The sequence below is a fragment of the Beta vulgaris genome, chromosome 5 (assembly GCF_026745355.1).
Source record: "Beta vulgaris subsp. vulgaris cultivar EL10 chromosome 5, EL10.2, whole genome shotgun sequence".
Lineage (NCBI taxonomy): Eukaryota > Viridiplantae > Streptophyta > Magnoliopsida > Caryophyllales > Amaranthaceae > Beta > Beta vulgaris.
The window spans coordinates 23,289,189-23,314,272 of NC_079206.1; the positions used below are offsets into that span (position 1 = coordinate 23,289,189).

Genomic DNA, 25,084 nt, shown 5'->3' on the forward strand with positions numbered 1-25,084 from the left:
TAATTCTTACTAGTCCAAGGCTAAGGGAAAATAACCCGATCTTCGACAATTTCTCTTTAAAAGAATGAAATCCCAAGAAACTTCTTCACCCACTCATAGTGAAACACCTCAAATGAATCTCCTTCATTTACCTCTCCTCAAACTCATGATGTTGATATGGATGTTGGTGGTTCAAATACTAGTAATGTACCATTAGAGGAGGAGGAGGAGGAGGAGGAGGAAGAAGAATTAGTATATGATGTTGAATTACTTCCTCATGATCCGGGAAAAAGAATGAACATAATGAGTTATCCCTCAAATCAAAGAAATGCGGTGATGAGAGCTTATATTCTTAAAAAATTGTGTCAACCCAAAACTCATGCCTTTCCTCAAAGATCGGTTTCCGGTTTACGCCGTTTTAGTGTTAATTGGTTCAAGAAATGGGATTGGCTTGAATATAGCATTGATAAAGATGCCACATTTTGCTTTGTGTGCTTCTTGTTCAAGAATGATGTTGAAATTAATATGGGGGTGATGCATTTGTTGATGGAGGGTTTAGGGCATGGAATAAACCGGAAAAATTTGAGAAACATGTTGGTGGAATAAAAAGTGCTCATAATCTTGCTCATGAAAAGTATGTGAATTTAAGAGACGGAAAAAAGACTTCAATTGTGAATGTGTTTGACAATGCAAGTGAGGTGACAAAAAGGGAATATCATATTCGTTTGAAAGCATCTTTGAGTTGTTTGCGATTTCTTTTGCGCCAAGGGTTGGCATTTCGTGGGAATGATGAAAGTGATGAGTCTTATAATAAGGGTAAATTTCTTGAGCTTTTGAGGTGGTTAAGGGAAAAGGTTGAGGAAGTGAAAAAACATACATTAGAAAATGCTCCTAAAACTGTCAAATGACTTCTCCTCCGATTCAAAAGGACATTATTACTTGTTGTGCAAAAGAAACCACTAAATGCATAATAGAAGAGCTTGGTGATGATTATTTTGCTATATTGGCCGATGAATCAAGTGATGTGTCTCAAAAAGAACAACTTGCTCTTCTTTTACGTTTTGAACATCGTGATAGTGGTAAGATTATGGAGAGATTTTTGGGTATTGTTCATGTTAGCAATACCACCGCTTTGTCTCTTAAAAATGCCATTATGTCTTTACTTGTGGAGCATTCATTGAGTCCATCTATGATTAGAGGACAAGGTTATGATGGTGCTAGCAACATGAGAGGTGAAGTAAATGGTGTTAAGACTTTGATCATAAACGATACTCGGAGAGCTTACTACATACATTGTTTTGCTCATCAACTCCAACTTATACTAGTAGCCGTTGCTAAAAAAATGATAATTGTGGTTAGTTATTTGAGATACTTACAAACTTGTTAAATGTGATTGGGGTTTCTTGTAAAAGAAGGGACATAGTTCGACAAAGCCAAGCTCAACAAGTGGCTCAAGCACTAGATGTGGGGGAAATTGATAGTGGAATGGGTTTGAATCAAGAACTTGGTTTGAAAAGGCCCGTAGACACGTGTTGGGGGTCTCATTTCAAGTGTCTTTTAAATATAATCAACTTTTTTCCTTCTATTGTTGAGGTACTTGTGTATATTGGGAAACATGGCTCGTCAGAAGACAAGTTCAAAGCTCAAATGATTTTAGGATCATTAGAGTCATTTGATTTTATTTTTATAGCTCTTTTCATGTTGACTATACTTGGGTACACAAATGATTTGTGTGTTGCTTTGCAAAGAAAAGAGCAAGATATTGTGAATGTCATGGGACTTATTAATTCCACAAAAAATGTGTTGCAAAAAATGAGGGAACAAGGATGGGAGACACTCTTAATTACACAAAGTTACTTCATTTTCAACTAAGCACAAAGTTGAAGTACCTAACATGGATGCTCTTTATGTTCCCCAAGGAAGATCAAGGCGTTTTGTTGAACAAGCAACGAATCTACATCATTTTCGAGTTGGAATTTTTTTGGAAGTGATTGATTTGCATCTTCAAGAACTTGATAATCGATTTAATGAGAGGAACATGGAGCTACTTACATGCATGGCTTGCTTAAGTCCCAAAGGTAATTTCTCCTCCTTTGACAAAGAAAAGATTCTCAAACTTGCCTATTTTTATCCTGAAGAATTTTCTAGTGTTGATGTGATGACTCTTGAACTTCAACTTGATGTATTCATGGATAATATGCTAAGTGATGAAAGATTTTGTGGATGAGGATTCTAAATTCTCTTTCCATGATGCTTGTTGAAACAAAGAGGCATGAGGATTTTCCACTTGTGTATTTGCTCATTAAGTTAATGTTGATTCTTCCCATTGCTACGGCGAGTGTTGAAAGGGTGTTTTCCACAATGACATGTGTCAAAAATAAGTTGCGAAATAGCATGGGCGATCAATTTATGAATGATTGTTTGGTAACTTTTATTGAGAAGGATGTGTTCTTACAAGTTCCCGATGAAAAAATCATTGATCACTTTCAAAATATGAAGACCCGAAGGATGAATTTGTATTTTTTATTTTTAGTTTAATTTTTTTTTTTTGCCATTTTTCTTAGATTGTAAGATTATAAGCATTTTGCAATTTTCAATGTAAAACATTATGTATTAAACAACTTGTGTTGTATTGTTTTTTTACATATTTTTTTCGAATGTTTGACGGTCGAATTTTGTCCCCCCACTTTGAGAATTCTGGCTCCGCCACTGACTCCAACCACCATCGTTCCACCCATATGTCGCCCGTTCTGCGCCCAGACGCGCACCACTGGCCAATCGACGACAGCCGACACCACCCTTCTTCCTCCTCTCCCTCATCTTTCTCACTACTCCTCTTCCCCCTCCCTCTGTCTCGCCGCTTCCCTCCCCTATTCTTGCCTGCGCTACTGACCCCCTGAAAGCCACCAACCGCGCCATCAGGACGCCTCCCTACATCGTGGTCTCGCCGGTGACCACCCTGCTGTCCCTCTTCTGCCTTCTCTTCGTTTTGCCAATAAGGTATGTTTACATACCTTCCCACCAATTCTTGATTTGAGAAACACTATTTACACTATATTAAGTTATTAGTTGTTTATAGTTTGCTCTTAATAATTATACTTGACCCATTAGAATATTATTAATAGTTGGGCTACTTTAACTTCTAATATTGATTTTGTAGTTTGAAATCCATATTATAGGTAATATATATATTAATGTAAAAGCGAATCCTAATCTTGTAAATTTGATATAAATACTGAGACTTAGTTAAGTTGATTGAACAAAGTTAATTAAATTTAATGTTAGAAATTTCACTCTACTTCATGAAATAATTATACAACCTAACTATGATCCATAATAGATTACAAAATAATTACTAAAGTTACACCTTTATTATATAAATGGTATTTTTGATTAACTAAGTTATAGTTTCATGCTTACCTATTTATAGCTTAAATATATCGATTATAAAGTAATATTAATTAAATACATATGGATTATAAGTATAAGTGTTAGTAAGCTTATTCTAAATAATGAGTACTTGTAGTTCCACTTTTTAGCTTGATGATATGAATCTCACTTTTTCAGTTGTAAATTAAGTAAGTCAATAATACATGGACACTAACTAGTAAGAAATACCACTAGTACAAGTTAGAGTTTAATAACTAGTTGGATAATCATCTTAGTATTAAAGGTGTAATATGAAAGCTCTATAATCATACCTTCAAGTCATTAAACATGAATTTTATGAACCTCATAACTAGAAGTGGTTGTTACTAAATAGTTTAACTTAAGTTGGACTTAGAACTCATATTAAGGGTGTTATCTAAAATGACCTTTTTAGACAACTTAGTGAAGTCATGAATTATAGTTAAATACTAAATATAAAGAAATTCTCTAGTAAGTCATATTAAAATACTTCCTATAATAATGGGCACATGGTGAAAATGGATCGTAGAGCTTAAAATATATAATAAATAGTAATAAGTCGTCCTTTATTAATTCTTGAAAAGATTATAAAGGAAAAAGGAACATACAAGCCTCTCCCGTTATCATGTATAATAATCGCGACTCGAGGTAAGGTCTACTGCTAACACCTACACTCCCCTTCTAACTATGTTTATGATGCTTTTACATAAAGTTTTGATGATATGTATTTATGGATTGTGGATATGAAATGTTTTGTTAAATGATGTTTATGATGATGCTATTATAATAATTGGTTTTCATGATGCTCAAAGAGATGTGTTATGAAATATACTTTAAAATCACGAAACATGATAAATGAAAGTGAAAGATGGTTTATGGCAGTACTATGTTTTGTGGGCCGTGCACGTGTTAATATATTATATGGCGGCAACACCACCTTCTGATGGGGGACAACGTCCTCGGTTGTACCCTCATTATGTATGTCATTATATGTCAGCTTATGATGGGGGACAAAGGTCCTTGGTGGCTTTGCCTTAATTATGTTATGATGTATGGCTTTATGCCACCTTTTGATGGGGGACATATGTCCTCAGTGGCTTAGTCTTTTGTTGTACTCGCCAAGTAACCAAAGGAAGATGTCTGATAATTAATATGATATATATAATGATGAATGACAATACGAATCTTTCTTTTATATTCCTGATATGAATTATGAAATGGTTTAACTATATTATCTCCTCTCTGTTTGCAAATAAAATGAGTTGAAATGAATTTACGTTGTTAGAGTAGGATGTTACTGGGCATCAGCTCATGACGTTTTGTTTTTCTGTTTTAGGTAACGATGGAGATGACGGAATGGCTTAGCACTGAGGAATTGATATTAAAATGACTCAAACACTTATAGATTTTGTAACCTAAGTTATCAGTTAGTTTAATTGACATTAACTATGTTTTACTTTAATTTTTATATAATCTAGCATGTTTAAATTTTCACATTATTATATGTTAGAATTATGAAAGTATGTTGCCTTGTATTTTCATAATGAAAAGTACGACAATAACGCACCAACCAAAGGCCAGGTCTTTCGCTGCTAATAATCAAGATTAATTAACCTAATAAAGATGCTTAGAGGTCGGGGCGTTACATAATCTAATAATACTGCTGAGGAGGGGGTCAATGAGGAAGCAGGTGATGAGAAGGAAGATGAAGAGGAAGAAAGTGATGGCAATGAAGGTGACGATGATGTAGACGAGGATGAAGGTGATGGGAAGGTGTAACACCCTAACAATTCTCTATTTTCCAACATAACTTTTTACACAAAACTTAGGGAGTTATCAAAGTATTATTGCCCGTGTGATAACATATTGGATTATTAAGAATTTTACAGCGAAAAATAATAATTAACTTTGAAAACATATATAACTTAGTCAATAAAAAAGTCAACTCCGAAACCAAACCAAAGGTCAAACCAACTCAAAAGTCAACCCCAACATACTAAACCAAAATTATTTAAAGTATGAAAACTCTAAGCACAAGCACTCGTCTGTTTCCAAACACCCAGTGCATCATCTTCGAACCTGAACTGGTTGATGCTTTATTGATCTTATGCGACTGTTCACCAAATGGGTCATTACAGGATCAATAAGGCGCACGTAATCAGCAAAGTTGAGTACTATGTAACAAATAAAACGGTTTTTTACCAATTACCCCTGAGTTTTCAAAAAAAAAAAAAAAATTCACGAGGTATTCCCCAACTTTTCAAAATACACGGGGTACCCCTATGTTTCATAATAATACACCAAAATACCCTTAATGACTAACGACAGTTACCTCCGTTAGTCGTCTTAATCCTGATTAACCCTTAATTAAACCTTAATTAACCTAACTAAACCCTAAAATCTAACTCCTAACTAACCCTAACCCTAACCTCTAACTTCTACCCCTAACTCTAATCTTCGCCACCACCCAGCCCCCCTCCTCCACCACCCAGCCTCCTTCCCTACCTCAAGAATCCCCCACCCCACCCCCTATCCCCGCCACAGCATTCCTTAGCTCTCATCCTTCCTTCGTGCCTCCCTCCCTTGCCTCGTCATGCTTGCTGCTGCTGCGCCTCCCTCCCACGCCTTGTCGTGCTTGCTGCTAGAGCCGGCAAAATAAACTCGTACCCGTGGATCCGACCCGAGACCCGTTTTCCACCCAAAAGTAACGACCCTAAATGGACCCGAAATCGAAAACAACCCGATCCGACCCGAGCCTGACCCAAGTCCCGGTTTTCACCTGAAAAGCAGTGACCCGAAATACACCTGAACCCGAAATAACCCGACCCGACCCGAAAGTAGATTGACCTGAACATGACCCGAACCCGAACCCACCCAACCCGAAATTACCCGACCCTTTAATTTTCTGAAATGAAACTGTTATTAATACTTTATTAACTTTGTATTCTCTCTTTTGTGTCATATTTGGTGATTTCTCCTATTATTTGGGCAGGCTCCATCTTTTTATGTTATCTTATCATTGGAATCAGGTTCCATCTCATTTTATAACTCACTCATGTAGAGAATGTGTTGGAAGTAGTATTCAAGTCTTGCTCAGCAAGCCTTCGCAAATCACAATATCAAATTGAAGCCCACTGCATGGAACCAGTGATTAAAAGCTTCATGACATTTTTGTATTCAAAGCACTGCGACTATAGAAGCTAGATAAACAAGAGTATTGAATGCACTTTTTTTGTAAGATAACCATCTCCACAATAACGTACCTACAATATTAAGGTACCTACAAGAACAAATGTCTCCAAGGCAATGTAACTAATACAAGCACTTGAATTAATAAACGGAAAACAAAAGTAAAAACAAGTCTTCATTATGATTCATGAATCTTCACTAAAACTAGCTGGATTACCGAGCCACTGATTTCGTCGAAGTCCAATCCACATCACATCCAACATACTCACTTTCTTCATCAGCTATATAAAACACAATTAAAATCAGTAAAAATGAGAATATTTGGGAGTTATAAAACACAATTAAAATCAGTAAAAAAAAAAAATTAATCACCTTGGAAGCCGTACAACCAACTCCGACTAGTTATCAAGGCCTCTACGTTTTTCAGGAAGATAAGAGCTTCTCCATTTATTTAAAACTCCCCCCCCCCCCTACACTAAAAGTTGATTCTGAAGCTACGGTTGTAAGGGGCACGGTTAAAATATCCCTAGCTAAATGTGAAAGCTTTCCATACCGATGCTCATTTTCTTTCCAAAAACTCAATATGTCAAGTTGCATTTTTCGATCCAATTTCTCATCTTCCAAGTAATTGTGCAAAATGAATTGATAGCATCTTTCCTCTTCATATTCCTATAAAAAAAAGGTCATAATATATTAGCAAAGTTAAATATAACAGCCACCTGCACAATCCCCCTTCACACTTCACTATCCCTCTGTCAGCCCCCCTTCACACTTCACTGTCCCTCTGTCAGCCCCCTACATAACCCCCCTTCACACTTCACTGTCCCTCTGCCAGAGCCTCTACACTAACAGCCCCCTGCACTAACAGCCTCCCTGCACTAACATCCACCCCTGCACTAATATCCCCTTGCACTAACAGCCCCCCTGCACTAAAAGCCACCTGCACTAACAGCCCCCCTGCACTAACATCCCCCCTGAACTAACAGCCCCCTGTCATCCCACACTTGTTGATATTTAAACTACAAATATATAGAGAAATCAGAAATAGAACTTACATCGATATAATCGAATGGGCGCTTCTTATTTGTAGTTGATGTCGTAGGTATTCGTGTTGCACTTGAAATATTACTCTCTTGAGTATACTCTTCAAAAAATAACTCCAACTTGAGTCTAACATCATTTATCTTTGTCATAGCGCGTTGTTCATCACCATACAACTTTTTATAACAAAACTTGAGAACTTGTAACTAACAACGGGGATCAAGAATCATTGCAAAAGCAAATAAAGTCCCATAATCATCCTCGGTCGAGTTAAGCCAATACTTGTCAATTTTTTGCTTCATCTCAAAAGCCATTAGTATTATAGAAAGATCATCGCTTCACACCAAATCCTTCAAAAGCATAGCAATCTTCCACACATTTTCAAAGTACAGATTTGAGGTGGGATAATTACTACCAAAAAACAACTCAGTTATATGAGAGAATGGCTCTAAAATATTCCTAATCTGCTCAAGATTCTCCCACTCTTCAAGTTCTGGACAAGTACAATAAGAGCCACAACTATCAACCTTTTGCATTTGCTCAAAAGCAGCACGATACAATATAGCTCTATCAAGCATCATATAAGTAGAATTCCACCTAGTAGGAACATCAAGCCATAATGCTTTTGTCTCTTGTATCTGAACTTTTTTCAAACAACGACGGAAAGTCTTTTTTGGTATTTTCGACCATTTTACATATTTTACACTTTCTCTAACTTTATAGATAATAGGATCAATCACTTTTAGTCCATCCTTGACAATAAGGTTCAACACATGAGTCGCACATCGGACATGAAAGTAAGCACCTTGATACAACAAAGCTCCTTCTTTCCTAAGTGTTTCTCTCATGTAGTCTTGCATTTTGTCATTACTAGAAGCATTATCCAATGTAAAAGAGAAAATTTTATCACGAATACCCCAATCATAAAGTAAGTCTAACAAATACTATACATGGCAGAACCTGTATGGGGGGAATCCATGTGATAAAAATTTAGGACCCTGCAATTTAATTTCCAATATCCATATAGCGAGCAGTCAAACACAGATAACTCTCGGTTTGACAAGAGGTCCACATATCACAAGTTAAGGAAATACGACCAGAGACCTTGTGAAGGACATCCTTCAATCGAGCTTTTAAGGTTGCATGCAACTTTAAACAATCAGATTTTATGGTGTTCCTACAAACTTTTCTAACTTGATTGTTTAAATAAGTATGGATATCTCTATTTCCTTCATGTTCTACCCAAGAAAAAGAATACCCTTGTTTTATGATTGTTTTGGAAACCAACTCCCTGTAGACTTTTTGATCGAACACAGGTTGATGTCCATCATTCTTCACACTCACTAGATGTGCAGCATAGTTAGAGCATTTATCAAGATGTTTTTTCATGTTAGATGTTCCATAGTGTGAAGTTGCTATGAATGATGCAAGTTTACAATGCTTACATATTGCATGAAATTTTCCATCTTTACTCACGCTTGGGTCGATTGCAAGAAACTCATCCCAATATGGACTCCGTCTTTTGGGAAGAATAGGACTTTCTGGTTCAGTTTCATTTTCATTGATATTAGCAAGAATCCCGATCTGTTCTCCTTCTACTTCCATCTCTGTGAATTTTTTTTACAGAACTGAGACAAATGAAATGTAAGAGTGTCATTAACACAAACACCTTACATACTACTTCAAGTACCAATCAATTATGTGTCAAAAGTGTAAGAGTGTTACAAACATATCCAAGCAAACATTGGTTTAGGCATTAACACAAACACCTTACATACTAAAGCATACAACACTGACGAAGAAGAACAAAACAATGTCAAGTTCAATAAATCACACAACAGATTTGTAGTACTACATAAAATAACAAACATTGCAACTAAAGTAGTATGGGAGATTGGAGATGAAGAGATTTTTTTCGTTGACTTTTTTATTGAAGGAGTTAAAAAGAAGAAGTTAGCTTTCTGGGAAATTATAATTATAAAGACTTAATATTTAATCATTGAAATATGCTTTTAAGAATTTGATTTCAACATTTAGCTTATATATTTTAGCAAAAATTAGTTAAACATAGTATGGGAGATGAAGATACCTGAAGAGATAAAGGGAGAAGGATAGATGCCACTAATATGCCAGCACCGAGAGGGAAAAACCGAACAGGGAATGAGAGCTAGAGAGTATAAATTTGGGAGATGAAGAATACTGGTTCAAATTTGGGGAATACTGAATACATAATTGAGAATACTAGTTCTTATTTTTTGGAGGGAAATAAAAAAAGGGAGGGAGGGAAATGTGCGAAATTTGGGGAAAATTCAATAGCTAAACTTTCGAGGGATTTACCCCCTTTTTGTTTTTGCTTCATTCAGTGGTTAAACATTAGAGTTTAGAGGGAAAGGTATACAATAGACTTCATTCCAGTTTGTGTTTTGCAGTGGCCAAATCGACCCGAACCGAACCGACCCGACCCGATGTAACCCGAATTTTCATGGACCCGGAATGGACCCATACCTAAATGGACCCGAACCGACCCAAACCCGTAGACAAAGTTAACCCGATTATGACCCGACCCGTATGACCTGTTTGCCACTTCTACTTACTGCTTGTTGCCTCGTTGTGCCGAACGCGTGCTAGTCTCATCAGAGTACGTCGAAGTCTCCTGTTAATTTGACGTGGGTTCCGGGGTCGATTTTCGCTCTTCTACCCCTTACTCCTCGCAATCGCCCACTAGAAGTGTCAATTTGAACCCAGAAAATCAAAAATTGACGAGTTCGCGGGCAGGGGAGCGATATTCGAAGGGGGGAGGAGAAATCGAGCTACTGGGGTAGGGGGGGTGGGGGTGTGGGGATGGGGAGGGGGGCAACTGGGTGGGGGCAGGACAGGGGTATCGTAGGGAAGAGTCCAGTGGTTGTGGGAGGGTAGGGGAGTGGGTGGTGGGATGCTGGGAGGGTGGGGGATGGGTTAGGGTTAGGGTTAGGATCAGGGTTAGAGGTAGAGTTGAGGGTTCGGATTAGGGTTAGCATTAGGGGGTTAATTAGGATTTAAAATAGTATTAATGACTAACGGTGGTTAACGTCGTTAGTCATTAAGGGTATTTGGGTGTATTATTATGAAACTTAAGGGTACCCTCTGTATTTTGAAAAGTTGGGGTACCTCATAATTTTTTTTGAAAACTCGGGGGTACTTGGTGAAAAAACCGTAAATAAAATATAAAACCTAACATGATGCTAATAAACATTAACTCAAAAATAAATAATAACAATCTAACTGACTCACTATATTGAACTTGACTCCACAACCAATATGTTAATTATAATTAAATTGAAGGATTATTTGCCCAGAAAAGGCTCAACTATTACCATTTACTTTAATAAGTCTCACCTTTTGATTATTCCCTGTAGGTCCCATGTTTTATATTTAGTTTCCCCTATAAGACCTAGCAGGTCACTTACCTGCTGTAGCAGGTTTAATGAGGCACGTGCTTTCAAATTAATGAAAACACGTGATTTCCCCTTCCCTTCTTCATTTCCCCTTCACCCCTGCTCAATTTTCCTTCATTTTCCCTCCTTCTTCATTTCCCCTTCACCCCTGCTCAACCATGGCTGCTCATCATCAACACTCTGGAGGTTCTTCGAATTCAAGACATTCAGGAGGTGCGCAATTGGATGTGTTATGTAACCATAACATTCCTTCGAAGCTGAGGATTGTCAAAAGCGGAGGACCAAATCAAGGGAGGAAGTTTTATGGGTGTGCGTTGTGGCCTGTAAGTGTGAATTAGTGTTAAAATTGCTTAATTTGAACCTTCCCTCTTTGTTATTAGGGATTTGTTAATGCTACTGAAATACCCAAAAATAGGAAATTAGGGATTACATGAATCCTTTGACATTAGGGTTCGTAGAATTCGAAATTAGGGCTTTGGTAATGTAATTGAGATACTGATATTTTTTTTTTTTTTGTTATTAGGCTGAGGACTGTAAATTTTTTAGATGGGAATGCAAGGACTCTGACTGCCCCAAGTGTAGTGACCTTCAGTCAACACTGTTGGAGCAGTATACTTCAATTGCTGAACTGGAGCTCTTGTATAAGACTGTGGAGGTGAAATTAAACAAATTAAAGCTGAAGAAAGAGAAGTTGTATGAAGAGCTTGCTGTAATGAGGACTGAGTTGGCTAGGTCTTCAGGAGAAGCTGATAACAGCGCAAAGGGGGGAAAATTTGCTCTTGTTGGGTTGTTTATTTCATGAGTTTTGTTTGCTGTTGTGTTGGTTTTCATTAAGTAGTTGGGTTGTTTAGTGGGGGCAGTTGGTATGGTTATGGGGAATGTTTTGTACTAGGGGGTAAGTAAGTACTAGGGATTTTGTAATGGAGGTTACATACTCCTATTTTGCCTAATGTAATGGAGGTTACATACTCCTATTTTGCCTAATCAATGAAGAATGATGTATTCCTACAGATGAATGAATTGACCAACATAATTTTGTGTCCAAAAGTAGTTAAAAATTGACATTGCTGTAAAAATACAATGTTGTGAATACACCCCAAATAATAAAGTTGCAATTGTTACTGCCTTAACAAAATACATTAATCTTGCAAATGTTTCAGTTCATAAAGAGCTAAAAAATGTGAAATCCAAGTGTCACATGAGCTGAATCAACCAAAGGTGGCTTTTCTTCATGACTGGATGGTTGATGCTTGACTACCTAATGGACAGCCTGATGTTGTTGTAACAGAAGGTTGAGACACCAACCTTGGACCTCCAATCTGTCCAGGAGCCTGTAGAACATAAGTGGTAAGAATGTAAAAGTGTGGTAGCCAGAAAAAGTATGGAAAACCTCAACTCAAATCAAGAAAAAAACTCACGTTGATCATTGTTGATCCATCTTCACCAATTAAAACACCAACTCATTTTGGCATCTGCTACACCATAATGAAACTAAACAAGTTACTTCATGGTCAAAATGTTGATGAACAGAAAAAAAAGCTATTCACTTCCACTTACATTTTTCCCTCTTCCACCCCTTCCAGCATTTCTTCCACCCCTTCCAGCACTTCTTCCACCCCTGCCAACACCAGACCCACCCCTGCCAACACCAGAGCCACTCCTCTTGATAACTCTTCCATTCTTTCCAGTTCTACTTGGTTCTGCAGTGGGTGTCAAGTTATCAATTTGTGGTCCTCTAGATGATGCAGTTGTTGACTTGCATCTCTTTAATGGAGGTTGTGGAGGTGCACTGGTAGTAGTGTCCTTATTAGGACATGTTCTTTTATTGTGGGTCTTTGATTTACATATGCTGCAGGTCATTTGAATTCCATGTTTTGTTAACCTTCCAGGCTTATTGGGGTTTTCATGGGGGTCTTTCCTTCTATATTTCCTTGGCCTCCCAGGACCTATCTTTATTGGGGGTGGGTTCAGAGGGGAGTTGATCTTTTGCCAATGTCTATCACAGCAACAGGTGGATTGAACTCCATAAGACTGCAAATATATGTCCCTGGTGTAGTAGCCAGAAACATAATCTTCTGCATCCTTGTGGCAGAAAAAAATGCATGAAACTGCATGACAACAAGGGATGCCAGTTAAGTCCCACTTCTTGCAAGTGCGGGACCTTGCTTGCAGATCTACAGTTAAGCTATCCATGCCATGGTTCACTTGGAAAACTGTATTGGTGGAAGGTATGGGAGTGCAGTTGGCAGCCCATTCTTTCTCTTTTTCCAACCTTGCTGTTATTCTAGGGCATAATTGTGCAGAACTACCCTCCATGGTTTGTCTTTTAACAACCAATTCTGCATCAAAGCTACCCTAATGTCTTCTAATAAATATATCAAGTGTTTGGTCCTGACATTTATTATGTAGCCATTAAAAGTCTCAGATAAGTTGCTAGTAATGACATCCACTTTGGTTGTAGTATCTAAAAATGCCCTACAAAATACTTTAGGGTTGTGAGCTTTGAAATCAGTCACAGCATTAGGGTTTTCTGCCTCCATTTTTGCTAAAGCTTCATTGTAATCTGCTAAAGAATATGCTTTAGCAGCCTTCCAAAACGTGAGTTTCATGTCATCTCCTTTGTGTACCTTGTGCCAACGGGCAAAAATATGCCTGGCACAGTGCCTATGCTCACAGTTTGGAAAGACTGCCTCCACACTACTTAGTATGGCCTATGTTGCATGAAACAAAGTGCATTGGTAAGAAAAAAAGTACATATTCAGCTAAACAAATCAAATGCATAAGCAATAATAGATGAGATGAAGAATATATACCAGATGCTCATCTGAAACAATGGTGAGACCATTTCCTTCACCTAAGCTGAGAGCCTCCCTCACCTGGGTCAGAAACCACTCCCAAGAGGAGTTGTTCTCTCCTTCCACAATAGCCCATGCAACAGGGTACATCTGGTCATTTACATCCCTGCCAACTGCTGCCATGAGTTGTCCCCCCAAGAAAGTCTTCAAAAAACAGGCATCAATGCTCAAGAATCTCTTACACCCATCCATCCATCCTTTTCTAATCCCTTAAAGACAAATGAACAACCTTTGAAATACTTGTGTAGCGCCTCTTCCTGTAGTGAACAAGGTGATACATGTGTTAGGACTGCTGTCCTTTATAGCTTGCAAATACCCTCCTAGCTTGAAATAATGCTCCTTCATTGAGCCATGTAACAGCCTATGGGCCTTGTACTTGACCTTGTAAGCCATAGACCTTTTAATGACCACTCTGTAGGACCTCCTCACAACTTCCATTATGTCTTTGGCTGGCCAATGAGGTCTTGCTTTAAAGATCTCTAAAAACTGCTTAGCAAGCCAACTGGATTTCATCTGCCTATTAGCCTCCATATTCCTAGTGCATTTGTGCTCACCATCAATTGACTTCACCATAAAACATTCCCTCCTTGAGTCCCAGCTTCCAAACAATCTGAATGGAAAACCTTTTTTACACCTCACTTCAATTCTCTGCTGCCTTTTAGTATTACTTGCACAAATGTACAAGTCTCTCCCACATGAATTGCAAAGTGTGCAACTGCACTTTGAAAGCCTCTCTGTTAGGAAACCTTTGTCCTACTTTCCAGACAAACTTTCCCAATCTGTGTCTTCAGGCACCAACATCCCCCTACCCTTCCTTCTTTTACCACTGTACTCTTCATCTTCACTATCCTCTGGTGTATCAAGATCATCCTCACTATTATAGTAATCACTCACATAGTCTCCCTCATTAGGTACATCATTTTCCCCAGATATGTTACTTGCACCTCCAATCCTACCCTCCTCTGCCTCTTTCTGTAGCTGCTGAGCAAGCAGTAACAATTTAACATTTGCTGCTTTCACCCTCCTCCTAGCAGTTTGCAACTCATCATCACTAGTCTCTGGATATTCACCAAACTCAACACCTTCTCCCTCTAATTCTGCAGGTTCTTCTTCCTCCTAACCCTCTAGATTTCTTAACTCCTGCTCATCAATTTCACGATCATCAACCACCTCCCTTAGATCTTCTTCTTCTGAACTAGCAGTTGAAGGCTCATAACCAGGATCTGTATCATCTGATAACTCCTGCTCTGAACCTAGTGGGCTCTCTGACCTACAGTCATACCATTGGTAATAATCGTGTGGGAAGGTCTCTTGGTCATATATGTATGCCTCATCAGGTATAGGAGGTGTTTCATTTGCTTTGCTAGTTTCACCAGTGTTTTTTGTTGTTGGTTGTTTTCTTGCTATTTTTTGTATTCACAGTGGGATGGGATGGTTGTTTTTTTTGTCTTCTTGGTGTTCTGTGATGGTGTTTTGTCAACAGTGGGTTGGGATGGTTGTTTTTTTGTCTTCTTGCTGTTCTTTGATGGTGTTTTGTCAGCAGTGGGAGGTGGGGAGGGCTGCTCTGTTGTAGGAGGTGGGGAGGGCTGGTCTGTTGTAGGAGGTTGGGAGGGCTGGTCTGTTGTGGGAGGTGGGGAGGGCTGGTCTGATGTGACTTTGTTTTGCTCAGCAGTTGGGGTCTTAATAACAGGTATTGAAAAGGCAGGGTCATATGGGGGAGGTAGGTCTGTAGGTAAAATAAGTTGGCATTCCTTCAACCTTTGACTTGACCTAATTGGGGTCAACTTTTTGGGTGGAGTCCTTTTCCTTGAAATTGCTACTTTGGGTGGGGCCTCATCCCTTTTGGCTGACTCAGTTACATTTGCTACTGTTGTGTCTGTGTGGATGGGTAGGAGAGGTTGGGGGATTCCATCATATAACATTGCAGGCTTATCTACTCCATGTAATACATACAGATCAATAAACTTGGTTTTCATCACAATTGCACCCATTTGAAGCACCTCAGTGTCATTGTAAACCATCCTCAACCCATCATTTAGTGTTTTCCCAGGAATCAAGTAAAAAATCTTATCAATTTCCCGATAAGTACCACATTTCTTAGCCATATCCTCCAAAAACCACCAACACAGTTCATCAGGATCCACTGCAAATGTCCTACCAGCCCCACCAATGTACTCCATTTTCCCTCCTTTCTCCTTAAACAAACCACCATGCCAGAAACGCAAACAAACACTTTCCATGGACTACAACATTCACACAACAATGACAAACCAGAGCAGCAATTTAATTAGAACTACATTATCATTTGGGGAAGGGGGGGCATACGCAGACAACAAACAAAAAACCCATAATTCAGACAACAATGAAAATTAAAACCCTAAATTGGTTTAGGAAAGAGAACCAAAGGTCACTGAAAAGCTAAATACATGCTCCTACTTAGTTAACATTAACGTTAGTAAAATAAAAATTCATAATTTGGGAAGGGAGGGAGAAGATGAGCAGAGAAAACTTACTTGAAGAAGACAAACTCCTCAACTTCGAAACTGAAGAATCGCCTCCAATTGAATGAATGAAAAAAAAAAATTCTTGCGCAACTTCGTTAATGGTGGTAGCAGAAGAAGCTTTAGTGGGGAAGAAGACAATGGAAGTTTTAGGGGAAGGTGAAAATTTTGTCAACTCACCTTTTCTCAGAGTAATAAAGTCAGCACCTGTAAAAAAAATTAAAACCGGCTGTGGGTCCCACTTTTAAAATTTTTGTTTACCTTCTCAACAGGTTATAAGTTACCTAAGACTTATAGGGGAAACTAAATATAAAACATGGGACCTACAGGGAATAATCAAAAGGTGGGACTTATTAAAGTAAATGGGTAATAGTTGAGCCCTTTCTGGGCAAATAATCCTAAATTGAATAGGCAATAGATAAGATTTCCCAAACCAAACCATTTCTTCAATTTAGAAGGCGAAGTACGGAAGCGACTCCGTGCTCCTGCGACCAACGATATCGAGGTATTAATTAAATAAAATAGGGCACGGTGATTAATCCGTTCCTAAGAAAAGCTATGGGCTACCACCATATACTCCAACTCATACTAGTCCAATACTTCAGACGTGCACAAGTCTAAAACTTATTGCTATTCACTTTCCACTTTAATTTATTAATAAATTATTTATTTGTTGTTGACTCACAAAGTAAGACAACTAACATAATATCACATAAACAAAAAAAATCCATTTCTATCTTAGGATTAAATAAGGTGATCAACAACTCAAAGTATCCAAGAATAATAATTTCATTTATTAGTTTAATAACCAACCAATATTTATTTGTTAACTTAGATCAACAATCAACCAACATATGTGAATATCCAACTTTACCAAGCAAGGCCCACGGTCCTTATAAAATAAATATAATAATACAAGGGAACAATGATCCAGTTCATGATCCAATAACATTATTATTAATCACTCATGTGAATTAATAAAATAAAAGTTCCCAATCCTACATGCTTGCATCAATCATTCATACAAACATATAATATCCATCATATGCAACATGCTTCACACAACGGCATAAAACATGCAAAATCACTTGATTATAAGTCACATATGAACTATAAAAAGTTTCCTATACATGATACTACATCAATCCTAATCTCAGGACATGATTCAAGTCTAATAACACATAGCTAGGTATGTACGCACCTTGTGTAGACAAAACATGAACCCACTTTCACAACCTTAGAAATTGCTCAAAATATATTATCCGCCTACCAAATGCCAATGCATCCAATTAATACTCTAATGAATTTTCAGCAACTTTAAAATAATTTAAATCCTCTTAAAAAGTGTTTAAAAAACCCTCTTAAACATTAAAACTTCAACTTTTAGTACCCCCTAGTATAGTACTACCATACTAGTTATCAAAACACTTAACAATCCATACTTTGATATTTAAAACCCAAGTGTGCTAATAAAAATTCCACCAACTTGTAGTATCTTCAAAACCCCTTTTAAAGTCACTCTAACATAGTTATAAATATTAAAGTACTCAATTTTCATAAACTATAACATAGTACTACAAATTCTAACTCTTAAAACATAAAAAAATCCTTTCTTTTTATGCTTGAAATCCTAATTTGAACATATATATTAAATCTTGAATTTAATTCATTTACTATACTAATTATATAATCTAAAATTTATATTTAAATAATCAAAGATACAAAATTTAATAATTAAACCACCAAAACAATACTTAAAACCTTAAAACTCGTAAATAATATAATATAGATGAAGAGAAAATAACCAAGAGGAGAGAGAGAGGAAGAAACACGACAAGAGGGTGAGGAAGGGGCTCCGGCTGGCTACTACTGGCTAGTGGGGCAAGTTGGTTGACGGTGGTTGGCCGGCGGTGCTGCCGTGGATGAAAAAGGAAGAAAGAAAACAGTGAGAGAGAGAAGAAAGGAGAAAATTTAGGCTATTTGTATAATGTGACAAAATTGTTATGAGGGGGAGTATTTATAAGTTCCCCCCATTAGGGGTCCAAAAGAGAGAATTGAGATTCATGGGTTATTTCAATGAAAGGTGATCTTATAAAAGTTATGGTGGTTTTGGCTCCTCTACACAATATTAAAATCTTTGTAATCTAACTCAACTAATTAATTTATAAAATATTATCGAAGTATGATTCACTAAAACATTTGATTATTTAAAAATATTAAATAATCCTTTGACTTTAAAAATAGTCCATACTTTAAGAAATTAATTATTTAAAATACTAATATATACTTTAAAATATATTTATAAGATTCATAAAATTGTGGGGGAGATGAAGAAGAGGAAGATGAATAGGTTGGAGCAAGAGCAATCTTCTAAATTTCCAGGGGAGAAAGTTCCAGTTGAGAAAGTTCCAGTTGAAAAAGAGCAAGTTGATAAACGACAACATGAGAAACGACCAGATTATAAGTTGTCACTTAAGAAACGTGCGTTGGATAATAAGCCAGCTGAGAACAGCTAGCGTGTAAGCCAACATTTGTTTTGAAGAGGCCTTTGAGTGCCAAAATTTTGAAGGGTAAAGAGCCTTCATTGGCGGAAGTGTATGGTTCATTGAAAAGGGTTAAACTTGAAGATGACTCTAATTACCTAACTGTTGATTAAGTTGAAGTTAAGTTTTTCCCAGAGGGGTAAGTATTAAAAGGTGAAGGAGGAAGTTGAAGTTCTTGTAGCTTCAAGTAAATGAGGATAGAAACAATTGATCCAAGAATTGGTCTTGTAATAAGGCCTGATGAAGTTCTTGATTCGGAAGAGGGATCAATGTAAGTACTTTTTTGTTAATGATATTACTTATGTTCAAGAGGGTTACTTATTATTGTTATAGGAGTTATTTATACAAGATAAATGCAATTACTGATAGTATATAGGTAGTATTGATTTGGAAATATAGTTTGCCATCTGTATTTTTTCAAGGATTACTTAATAAGTTAATACGAGTTATATATACTATTTCATGGGGTAACTTCTTAAAATCTTGTAGGGTCACTTATTAAATTTATACGAGGTTACTGATTATGATATAAACTTAATAGTGAATAGTCAAAAATTATCTAAGATATTTTATGATCACGATCTTGTATTATGAGATATATGGTGGACTAATATAAAGTGGGTCATACTTTCCCAGTTGAGAAGATTGTCATGTTTAATCTTTACCTGTAGTTATAATAATCATGAAAGTTTTTGCAGCTCCGGACCTTTCCTCTATGTCTCTTTCTTTGGTTATTTACTTCTATTAATAATGTTGCGATAGTAGAAAGCTTTTATAAGATAGATTTCTATTTCTTCCCTTCAAATTTGTTAAGGTGTTACCCCACATGTGAGCTTGTCTAGTTGTCCATATTGAGGAAAAAGAGAGAGAGAGAGAGAGAGACAGGGGATGACTAACTAAGCTTATAAGAAATAATATTGATGATGTAATAAATATAAATAAATTTAGTTATAATTATAAAGAGTTAGTTTTGGTGGTTAGAAGTTTGTTAAAAGCTCTAGTATAACTCACATTTGGCAGCTAGCTTTCTTCATTCTCTATTCTTGTATATAGATAGACGTTAGTTCAGTATTTTAAAAAGGATCAATTTTATTTTTACTCACACATCTTTTGTGAGATTTCTCTCAAACATCAGAACAATCTTTCTTGTTCTTCTTATGGTATCAGAGCTCAAAGAAAATCAATTTTGTTTAGCTCATCTTTCTCTTAGAATTCTTCATATTCTTCATTTTTCTCTTAGATTTCTTCAGATTCTTCATTTTTCATTTCAAATCATTCATTTTCTTTCCAGATTTCTCAAAATTTCGAATTTATTCCTTCAAGATTCCTCAATTTTTCTCATTAATCTTCTTAATCTCTTCACATTTCTTGTTTTCATTTTAAATATGTCTGAATGTGACTCAATTTCTTCTGAACACAATTTTGGTTCACAAAATAAAACGATTAATTACAATGATGCATACTTCATTGCTAATGTTGATCATCCTAAACAATAATTAGGAACTCATCTCTTTAATAATGGAGATAATTTTGTTAATTGGAGTCGAGGAGTTCGTTTGGCTTTAGGAGCTAAAAATAAGTTTGGCTTCTTTGATGAAAGCTTAAGCAAACCAACTGCAACTTCTGATGATTGTCAAAAATGGATAAGAAATGACTATTTAGTCACTTCTTGGATTTTGCGCTCAATGGAGTCTACACTCTCATAAAGTTTCATTTTCCTAAATTCTACTAAACAACTTTGGGAGGAAATCAATGAACGTTATGGTCTGTCGAATGCTCCACTTCCATATGATGTTCATAGAAGTTTAACTTCAATTGAGCAAGGTAATTTTTCTATTGTTGAGTATTATACAAAATGAAGAGAGTTTGGGATGAATTGCATGTTTTTGGTGAGATTCCTACTTGTAAATGTGGAGCAATAGTGTTGGTGATCATCACATTGTTATGCCTAATACACATGCTCCTGCTTAATCAATTCCAGCTGAGCTCAAGTTTCCTAGCTTAAGCTTCTTTGTAATAGAAAGCATATGTTAGTTACAAGTTAGTTACAATTCAGTTAGAAACCCTCTTGTAATAAGATGACACTATATAAGGTGTAATAGAGTTCTAGTAGCTCATTCATTTTTTACAGAAATAAAAAATCCTCTCCATCTCTCTACATTTCTCTAATTCTCTCTGATTGAATTTGAAAACTTCAACAAATAGATGCTTATTCTTGTGCTTTACTTAAGAAAATGATAGATGTAGATCAATTGAACAAATCAATTCAATTCGAGGCATTAAATCCTTCGTATGATCAAGTGAATGTTAACGTTATTAGTATGGATCCTTTAGCGCATGTTAATTGTGCCTATCACATATTTCAGCAAATTGAAAAGAAGAAATTTGTTGTAATTTCTCCAGTTCAAATTCCAAAAGTGAGTGCTTTGTATTCTCATAAATCTAATAAGAGTTTTCTTCTAGCTATCAACAAAATTATCCACGAAAAGATTAAAACAAAAAAAAAAAGCTAAGTTTGATAGATTTTGTGATCATTGTAAGATGAGAGGCCATAGTATTGAACAATATTTTAAGATCAATGGTTATCTTGAGAAATTTGCCTACTTAAAGAATAAATTAGGTTCAACTTCATCAAAAGTAGCCAATGTTGTTGCTACTAAATCTGTTGGGAATACTCCACTTGATGTTGATGATTCTGGAGTATCTGAGGAACAATCTGGTTCTCTAGATCTCAGGACATGATTTCGCCTATACACATAGGCATGATGCGGGTATGATAAGTGTGTCTAATATTCATTATGATATTAATCATTTTGACCAATATTCTTAGATTATTGATAATGGACCTAGTGATCATATGACTTCATATAAGTCTTTGTTTTCTTCCTTGACAAAATTAAACACACCTATCAAAGTAGACTTACCTGGTAATTTTTAGAAAATGTTTCTCAAATTGGAATTGTTCAATTAACTCCTGCTATATTGCTTGAAAATGTTCTTTTCATTTCATCATAATCTTTTATCAGTAGGCAAACTTCTTGATCAAAATCAGCTTGTTGCTCATTTTCATTCCTCTTATTCTGCTTTTTAATTAGGACCATTTAACTAACAAGTTAAAGACTACTGGAAAAAGGGTGTATGGATTATGTAAGTTCAGTACTTCTGGTTTCAATCTTGTTTCTGCTTCTTTGGTATCTACATCTTAGTCTGATGCTTCTTTTTCTAGTTGTGTTTCGCACAATGATGCTATTCCTGTTTCAAATAAGAATCACAGTGATACTCTTTTAATACAGTAGGGATAAATAAACTTTATTTTCAATTGTTGCAATCACAATGATACTTTGTCATCCTTCTCTAAGCAAAATAAAACATTTAGTAGTTTCATATGATGGTAATATGCATGAATTTTCTTGTGACCCTTGTATCTTTGCTAAGCATCATAAACTTCCATATCCTATTTCAAGTTCTTTGGCTAGTAAATCATTTGATCTTGTTAGGACTCCTAGTCTGTCTCGTGCTCCCTATTTTCTTACTATTCTTGATGATAATATTAGAATAACTTGGACACACTTGATTCATACAAAGCAGCAGGTATCTTCATTTCTTTCTTCTCTCCTGGACTAGGTTAAGACTCAATTTGATGTTATTGTAAAGATTATCAGGAGTTATAATGGGACAAAAATTATGGAAGAATTATACAATTACATGTTTAAAGATAGAGGTATTGTGCAGCAAATGAAGATCTAGTCCTGACAACCCCCAACAAAATGGGAGGGTTGAAAGAAAACATAGGCACCTTATTCAGACAGCATGGGCAAACAACTTGACGTCTGAGGCTACTTGGGAAGTAGAAGAAAAAATGAGAGCGAAATACCCCCACCTTTTATTTTAGGATGATATGATCATTATGTAATGAATGCTTTAATTGAAAGTTATATGATACTGCATGATCTGAATGTTTATTTGATGAAATGATTTATGACATTGCTACGCATATATCATATGGATTGAATGTTTATATGAATGTATATATTATCAATGATATAGGTTCTAATTGAGCTCCAGTTTCGAGGACGAAACTTTTTCTAAGAGAGGAAGGATGTAATATCCTAAGTTTCAATTTTATTTAATTAATAACTAATCTTAATTATTAAACTAAAAGTGATCCAAATTCATTAACTAAAAATCACTAAGTTAATGTTAAGTATTTTTGCTTAATAATTTATGGTTAATGAAGTTCATAAATTAAATTATTAAAGTCTTGTAGTCAACCTTGCAAGAAATTCGGGTGTAAAACTAAATGTTAATAACAAGATTCTGATGACCCTTTGTCTTAGTCTATAAGACCAAACAAGTAAAAGAAACTCAAATCATAAATTGAGCCCAACTTCCACCAAACATCAGTAAACACAAAGTAAAAGAAAAAGAGGAAAATCCATCTTCCTTCTTTGTCAATGGCGTGCAAGACCAAAACACCCAAGTCATATATGGATTTCTTGATCTTCCCTTGTTTTATCAAAACCAGCAAATACTTTCTAATTACACTTTCACTCTCACAAACTCATCTAATCCACTGAAATCCACTCAAAAATAGTGGTTGAGCTTCTTGTTTTTCTTGAAAAACCATGGATGCTAATGGTTTGAGAATTTTAAATTCTGAAATTTAACTTCTGAGATTGCATTTCCTCTATAAATAGGGAGGTTGAGTTCGAAATTTTCATCCCAAAATCAACAACAACAATTCAGAAAAACAACATCAACTAAAAGAAATTGAATATAGAATTTTCAACTCCTCTGTTCTTCTTCTGTTCGACCACCACTACAACCACCATAGCCACCACTTTTTTTTATCTTCTGACTTTCGCCAGAGAGCCAGGACCTCCGCCCAGTGGCAGCGGCACCACCTCCCCACGCCGCACCTCTTCCCCGTCGTTCTCCCACACTCGCCTACTTCTCTCTCCTCTGCGCAACACCACAGCACCACCACTCAGTAAGGACGATATCAAGGACATAAGGAGAAGATTATTACTATTTTGCAATCAAGGTAAAATCAACTGCTATTACCCACAATTCCCTATAAATATTTTTATCAAATACGAGAACAATATCACTAGTAGAATAAATGCTACTTGCTGCGGTCAAAAAGTGGCATATTGCGGCGGTTTTGGGCGCGCAGCAATTAAGGGCGCAGCAATAGGTAAATAATATATTGTTGCGGTTTTGGGCAAAAACCGCAGCAATATACTTATTTTATATATCAGATTTATAATACATATCGCTGCGGTTTTAGCCCAAAACCGCAGCAATATGTACTGGTACAGGCAAAAAAATTTTTTTTTTTTTGCATTTTTCATTTACATTTGATAGAATAAAATCTACAATTAAGTGACTAACTAATAAAATATTGCAACACTACAATAACAACACAAAAGTATCTAAATCAAACCACCATATGTCCATATATTCAATAAAAATAATATTACAAGCCCTAATTACAAAAATATAAAAAAAAAATGACAACAGAAAAAATTTAAAAAACGAAAAAGAAAAAACTAGAAATACAGAAGTACATAAAATTAATATCGAAAATTAATTTAAATCCTAATACAAAAATATATAAAATAAAACAGATCTGGAAAAAAAATAAAAAAACGAAAAAAAAATAAAATAGAAAGACAGAAGTGAAAGAGTGCCAAAACAGGCGGTATTGACTTGTTCAAAACAACCGATATACGGTGCGAACGGTGCTGGTGTGAACTCGACGGCGCTGGTGCGACGCGGTGCGAACGGTGCGACGCGGTGTGACGCGGTGCGACGAGGTGCGACGCGGTGCAACGAGGCGCGAATGATATCGACGAAGAGGGCGAAAGACCGTCTCCACCACAAAACAGATCGGAAAAAAAACCGATATTAGAGTCTCCACCACAACCGTCGAAGATGAAGGGTGAGGGTCAAGGTGAGAGGACGAGTGGTGATCTGAGAGTGAGGGGCGGCGAGAGGAGAGAGGGTCGGCGAGAGGAGAGAGGAGTGAGGGTGAGCGTGAAAGAGAGAGGAGAGAGGAGTGAGGGTGAAAGAGAACGGCTGTGAGTTGTGCGGGAGGAAATAAGACAAACCCTAACCGAGCATGCTTTTTA

At 36.5% G+C, this 25,084-nt stretch overlaps 1 protein-coding gene and 1 long non-coding RNA gene across 2 annotated transcripts; one reads left to right on the forward strand and one right to left on the reverse strand.

Annotated features, from left to right (window-relative positions):
- Positions 1-883: 883 nt before the first annotated feature.
- Positions 884-1,366, forward strand: LOC104893321 (uncharacterized). Its single transcript, XM_010679418.1, has one exon. It carries the CDS (start codon positions 884-886, stop codon positions 1,364-1,366), a length of 483 nt encoding a protein of 160 aa, XP_010677720.1.
- A 5,140-nt stretch (positions 1,367-6,506) lies between these two features.
- LOC104893139 (uncharacterized) lies at positions 6,507-9,957 on the reverse strand. Its single transcript, XR_790033.4, has 4 exons — positions 9,707-9,957; positions 7,632-9,245; positions 6,949-7,245; positions 6,507-6,857 (listed from the first exon to the last, which is right to left on the reverse strand). It is a non-coding gene; the product is annotated as an uncharacterized LOC104893139 (long non-coding RNA).
- Positions 9,958-25,084: the final 15,127 nt, after the last annotated feature.